The 6,894-nt window shown below is 33.3% G+C and overlaps 2 protein-coding genes across 2 annotated transcripts; both read left to right on the top strand.

The window, feature by feature from the left end:
• The first annotated feature begins 683 nt into the window (after positions 1 to 683).
• LOC114734585 (uncharacterized) lies at positions 684 to 2,731 on the top strand. The gene is made up of 4 exons (XM_028922204.1): positions 684 to 1,075; positions 1,168 to 1,411; positions 1,494 to 2,094; positions 2,196 to 2,731. Exons 1-4 carry the CDS (start codon positions 684 to 686, stop codon positions 2,729 to 2,731), a joined length of 1,773 nt encoding a protein of 590 aa, XP_028778037.1.
• Positions 2,732 to 3,010: 279 nt separating this feature from the next.
• LOC114734584 (ATP-dependent DNA helicase PIF1-like) lies at positions 3,011 to 5,171 on the top strand. Its single transcript, XM_028922203.1, has 3 exons — positions 3,011 to 3,286; positions 3,702 to 4,206; positions 4,366 to 5,171. Exons 1-3 carry the CDS (start codon positions 3,011 to 3,013, stop codon positions 5,169 to 5,171), a joined length of 1,587 nt encoding a protein of 528 aa, XP_028778036.1.
• The last annotated feature ends 1,723 nt before the right edge of the window (positions 5,172 to 6,894 follow it).

Here is a 6,894-nt window from a genome sequence, read left to right as displayed (position 1 = left end):
TGTTATTTTGTATTTGGATAATTGGACAATGGATAATATGCCTTCCTATTCCCAACATTTGGCCATTTCTTTTGAAGAACAGATAAACAGTTGGACTATAGAGATATTAGCTTCTCCTTCAATTCAGATGAAAGTGATGAAAGTGCCAATGATGATAATGAGCCACACCAATACACTGGTAAATTAAAATCCCTTTCTCAATATTGGACAACATAGATATTACATATTAATATTGATTACTATTAACTATAAATTAATATAGTGTTTTTTAATGTTATTACTCTTAATAGAATTAATTAATAATTAATAATTAATACTAATTAACATTAATTGTCTCTTATATGTGAACAACTTCATCATCAAAAAGTTTCGTCATTTAATGTAGGCTCTAGACGCAGTGGAGATGCTATGAATGGAGATCAAGTATTGAATGAGAATAATGATTTCACTTTCGATGGACATACTTCAGAAGGTTTGATTATATATGGATGTTATACTTACTTATTTGTATATTCCTGTTCTATGTAATAGTTAGAACTTCATTCCTTATTATTGATGTGGTTACATATATTAATCATTAATAATTAATAATAATAAATAATAATTATTTATTCTATCCACAAATGTTTTACAGATTATGTTGATGAAGGTGACCCCATATATAAGTGCTCACATTGTGCGCAATGCTATGGTATAATGAGAGGATTAAGAAGGACACAAAGAGGATTAATATCACATTTTCAATGTGTTGTCTAAAGGGAAAAGTTCAATTACCTCTTATGCGGCCACCTCCTTCTAAGCTACAGAACTTATTCTTTAGCAAGGACTCAACTGATTCAAAGAATTTTCAAGCAAACATAAGGCAATACAATAATATGTTCTCATTCACGTCACTGGGAGGGAAAATTGATCATTCAAAAAATTCTAGTGGTGGACCATATTCCTTTGTCATGCATGGGGTCAATTATCATTCCATTGGGAGTCTTTTGCCTCCAAAAGGTGGGAGACCAGTTTATTCACAGCTCTACATATTTGATACAGAGCATGAAGTAGCTAATCAAATATCAGCTGTTAGGTTTATCATTTTATTTTTACATTTATTTAATGAGCAAAAGTCCTATAAAATTTGTATGAGTATGATGCTAAGTTTTTACAATTTTTTTGCAGCAAACATCAAACTCAATCAACAATTCTCCCTAAAATTGTCAACCAAATAAAAGATGTTCTTGATGCTGTTAATCCTTTTGTTCAACAATATAGATGTGCATTATCAATGATTATGAATGAAGGACAGAATGAATTGAAATTATGCTTGATTAGTAGTAGAGACACAGATGGTCGCACCTTTAACTTGCCTTCTGCATTAGAAGTTGCTACTTTAATTGTTGGTGACATTGATATGAGTTTTAATGTCAGAGACATCCTTGTCGAAAAAAATTTCAGGATCTATTCAACGAATTAGCGAACTTCATGCTGCATATCTTCCATTGCAGTATCCTATCTTATTTCCGTATGGGGAAGATGGATATAAAGTTGACATTGACCATAGAGAAGAGAGCCTTGCTATTACTAAGAAGAAGAAAAAGCTTAGCATGAGGGAATATTTCACATTTAGATTGATGGTGAGGGAAAATGAAATCTCTACCTTACTCCATGCAAGAAGATTGTTGCAACAATTTGTTGTTGATGGTTATACGATGATTGAGTCTCAAAGGTTGCTTTGGGTTAAAACTCACCAAAGAGAACTAAGGGTTGATCTATACCAAGGACTGTCTGATGCATTAACAAGTGGGGAGAGAGATGCTGCATCAATAGGAAGACGTATAATACTTCCTTCGTCTTTTACTGGAGGAGCTCGTTACATGATAATGAATTACCAAGATGCAATGGCTATTTGTCGGTGGGTAGGATACCCTGATATCTTCATAACATTCACTTGCAATCTAGCTTGGCCTGAAATTACAAGATTTTGTTCTCAACATGGATTACATCCTTCTGATAGGCTAGATATTTTATGCAGAGTATTCAAAATGAAGCTTCAATCATTGATGAAGACCATCAAAACAAAAAAGATTTTTGGTACTGTTAGGGCAGGTATATGTTCATGCATAGTTGTTTAATTAATGGTAGTTTTGAATAATCATTATCTATTTGTTTCCAAATGAATTTATATATATTTATCTTTATTTTGACAGAGATTTACACAATTGAGTTCCAGAAGAGAGGATTACCACATGCGCATATACTATTATTCCTTGATACAAGGGATAAGCTCAAACATCCTAAAGATGTTGATAAGATCATATGTGCAGAAATCCCTGATAAGGATTCATCACTACTGTTATATGACTTGGTAAGGAAATTCATGGTTCATGGTCCTTGTGGCTCTAGCAATCCTAAATCACCTTGTATGAAGGATAAGAAATGTAGTAAATACTTCCCAAAGAGATTCAATGATAATACAAAAGTTGATGACGAAGGATATCCTACATATCGTCGCAAAGCTAATGGTAGGTTAGTTGAAATCAAGTCTATCACTTTAGATAATCGATATGTTGTGCCTTATAATCCTTCGCTTCTACAAATGTTCCAAGCTCATATAAATGTGGAGAAATGTAATCAATCATCTGCAATTAAGTATTTATTCAAGTATATCAGTAAAGGTAATGACAGAGTAGTTGTCAAAATATTTGACAAAGATGGTGCTGCAATATTTGATGAGATTCAATAGTACTATAATTGCAGATATATCTGATCATGTGAGGCTTCATGGAGAATATTTGGGTTTGATATACATCATAGGTATCCGTCAGTGGAAAGGTTAAGTTTTCATCTACCTAATCAGCAAAGTGTAATATATTGTAATTCTAATGATGTTGCTGACATACTTGACAAACCAAGAGTTAGTGAATCACAATTCCTTGCTTGGATGAAGATTAACGTAACTGATACTTTTGCTAGGACTCTAACTTATGCAGAATTCCCAAATCATTATGTGTATAAAAGAACTATGAGGGAATGGAAGAAAAGGAAGAGAGGATTTTCAGTTGGCCGCATTTGTCATGCTTCATCAACCTTTGGAGAGTTTTACTACTTGCGGGTCCTTCTAACAAAAGTAAAAGGACCACGTTCTTTTGATGAAATTAGAACAGTTGATGGTGTTCCATATCCAACTTTTAGGGGAGCACGTTTTGCCATGGGATTATTAGATGATGATAAGGAGTACATATTTGCAATAAAGGAGGCATCAACATGGGCACCTGGTCAATATCTTCGTAGAATGTTTGTTAGTATGCTGTTATGTTATTGTTTGAGTCGGCCTGAAGATGTATGGAAGGAGATAGCTGCATTATTATCTGAAGATTTATTATACATTCCACGAAATGATCCAAACTTCTCAAGTACATCTCTAATGCTTGCTAGATATTTAACTTTCTCCGTATACTACATTAAATTTGCTCAATTCATATATATGTTTAGTAAATAATTACATATGCATTAATTTATTGTCCTCTGTTTTACATGCAGATATTTCTATCCCTCTAGAATAGAAAGAACAAGTAGCATTGACAGAAATTGATAAGTTATTACAAGGGAATGGGAGAAGCCTAGCTGATTTTCCCTCTATGCCAAGTCTAGCATGCATTGAACCTCTTGATGTTTCAAATCAACTTATATTACAAGAGTTAAACTATGATCAGAATGCTCTTCGTTTAGAAGCTGCGAGACTCATAGAATCATTGAATGAAGAGCAACTTCATATATTCAATCATGTAATGTCAGTGTTGGAACATCAAACAGGTGGTTTTTTCTTTGTGTATGGTTATGGTAGAACTGGTAAAACATTTCTATGGAATGCTCTGACATCAATATTACGTTCTAATGGAGAAATTGTGTTAACAGTTGCCTCAAGTGGAATAGCAGCAACTTTATTGCCTTCTGGAAGAACAGCTCATTCAAGGTTTGCAATTCCTATTCATGTACATGAATATTCCATGTGTTCTATCAAGCAAAATTCTCCTATATCTAATCTTATTGAGAAGATGAAGCTTATTATATGGGATGAAGCTCCAATGGTCCAATGCTACTGCATAGAAGCTTTTGACAGAACATTAAAAGATATAATGCATTGTTCAGCTCCACTTGGTGGGAAGTGCATTGTTATGATTGGTGATTTCCGTCAGATACTTCCTGTTATCCCGAAAGGTACAAGAGCAACAATTGTTAATGCATGCATTAACTCATCAGCATTGTGGGAACATTGCAAAGTTTTCAAATTGACAAAAAACATGCGCTTGAATTTAGCGACATCAACAGAAGGTTGCTTGAGGCTACAAAGGTTTTCACAGTGATTACTGGATGTAGGTAATGGTCATTTAGGCGAAGCAAATGATGGAATTGCAGAGATTGATATCCCCCTAGAGCTCTTGATTAGTAGTTATACAAATCCAATACAAGCAATTGTTGCTTCGACTTATCCCAATCTACTTGAAAATCTACACAAGAATGAATACTTCAATGATAGAGCTATACTAGCACCAACCATTGAGCATGTCTATCAAGTGAATGACTATATGTGCTCTTTGTTACCAGGAGAAACATTTGAGTTCCTCAGTTGTGATACTGTATGTAGATCTGATGAAGACATTGATAGCTTCAACAATTTGTATACAACAGAATTCCTTAACACTATTAGTTGTTCAGGTTTACCACCACACAAGTTGATCTTGAAAGTTGGAGTACCAATTATGTTGCTACGGAATATTGATCAATCTGCATGCCTTTGTAATGGTACACGCATGCGTATATCCAAATTGGGCAAGAATGTCATTGAAGCGATCATATTAAGTGGTTCAAATCCAAACCAAAAGGTATTACTTCATAGGATGGACATAAATCCCTCTGAGAGTAGGTGGCCATTTCGTATGAAGCGTAGGCAATTCCCTATCACTCTTTCATTTGCCATGACAATAAACAAAAGTCAAGGCCAATCTTTAAGAAGTGTTGGACTTTTTCTAACAAAACCTGTTTTTGCTCATGGCCAGCTATATGTTGCACTATCAAGAGTGAAATCAATTGATGGCTTGAAGATTATAATTGATGCAGATAGAAAAAATATGAAGTCCACAACAACAAATGTTGTGTACAAGGAGATCTTTCGTAATTTGTGAGATTGAGAAGATGTTATTTTATGTTCCTTGTAAGTTATTTTGTATACTTGCTTCCAGGCGTGTATGTTTGATTATTACATTGATAGTATGTTTGGTTTATGAGAAATGAATTTGGACTACGTTATTGAACCTGTAGGTGTGTTGTTTTAGTTATTTAATTGTGGAAATGCTCGCACGGGAAAACTTGTGCTAGTTCATTTACAACATTAATAGTGGCTGTTGACAACCCAAGAAGAGATTGTTAACAACCTTGGCAATGCCCCTGGCATCCCACAGAATGAGTTGTCAGGAGCACTGCTAAGGTTGTCAACCACTTCTTCTCGGGTTGTCAACAGCCACTGTTAAGGCTGTAAATGAATTACTATAATAAAATTAATGGGGGTAAATGAGTAATTTTACAATTATAATTAATTACACACAGGTCTCTAGGGACTTCAGAATTATTTCGGGATTTTCAGGGACTTTTTCTAAATTAATTGTTTTCTGTGGGACTTGAGTGTAATTTTCTAAGAAAAATTAAATTGAGCATATTAGAAATGTTGAGGCCGTTTTTAGCAGAAAGAGAGTATGATGAAGAGAGACAATGGAGAGACTTTGAAAGGCCGGACAAAGAGAAAACCAATTATGGTCCCTTTTTCTTTAATATTAGATCATTAATATAAGAACTAAAAAACTAATTTTTGAATATTAACAAAATTAAGTAAGTTATTCATTTGTAATAAATAGATGCTGTTTTTTCTAAAATATTTTTATTAATAATGCGTATCGAAACAATTCTTGCAATCACTATAAATATTACTTGGGAGGTAAAATAGATCAATATGGCTAACAAAATGGATTGATATTTGTTTTTAGGACCAAATTAAGTCTCTAATTAGCTCTTATATTAAACTTAAATTACATGATTTCGATGTCTAGAATTCATGACAGGGACTCTAGAAAATTGGTAGATTTTGATGATAAAATATGAGCTGTGACAATATAATGTTCGCCATAGTGAATCATTCTTTGCTGGATACTAAAAACATTTCTATGGATGAAGTTGAAAAATCCTGTTGCTTATACTTTTATTGTTATACTAATTGATTGTGTCATAATTATAAGATCTCATTTATAGACTCCAAACAAAGTATTATAATTAGGACCGGAGGTAGTACCATTTTTTAAATATTACCTTACATCTCATTGGTGTAAAATTTAGTTTAAATTAAAAAGGATTAAAAGGTTTTCTTACCATGTGATTAAATGTATTTAATATGCAAGTAACTTAATTAATTTGAATTAATAAAAATCGAGGCTATTTATCACTAAATAATTTAAATTAACATTTTGATATATAATTAACTGCTAAATGATGTTGAACAAAAATTGATGTAATATTTTGAAGTTAAAATTTATACATGTAATAAATTACCATCGCCAATAAATATTATATGAAAAAAATTTTATTGCTAGATGACTATCAAGTTTGGAACATACCCATGACATGTGGATGCATTACATTAGAATCAACAATACATCCTGTAATAGCGACCACATGATGCAAAGTAAGCTAGGAAGACTGGAACCAAAGTACGAGCTGCAGCTTACACTGGCTAAGATACTGCCATTTGTGACGCTTCAAAGAGCCCTAGTAACCATAAGCATCCTTTGTGGGGAGTAGTAGCTATCAAATTATGCTATTAAGAGTCAAAACTCGGGTGTGGGTACCTCATGGGGTATT

This window comes from Neltuma alba, unplaced genomic scaffold (genome assembly GCF_004799145.2).
Source record: "Neltuma alba isolate B1F8T4 unplaced genomic scaffold, ASM479914v2 tig00013118_pilon, whole genome shotgun sequence".
In the NCBI taxonomy this organism is placed as follows: Eukaryota; Viridiplantae; Streptophyta; class Magnoliopsida; order Fabales; family Fabaceae; genus Neltuma; species Neltuma alba.
Note: the sequence above shows the minus strand (reverse complement) of the source record. Positions and strands in the feature narration are given on the sequence as shown.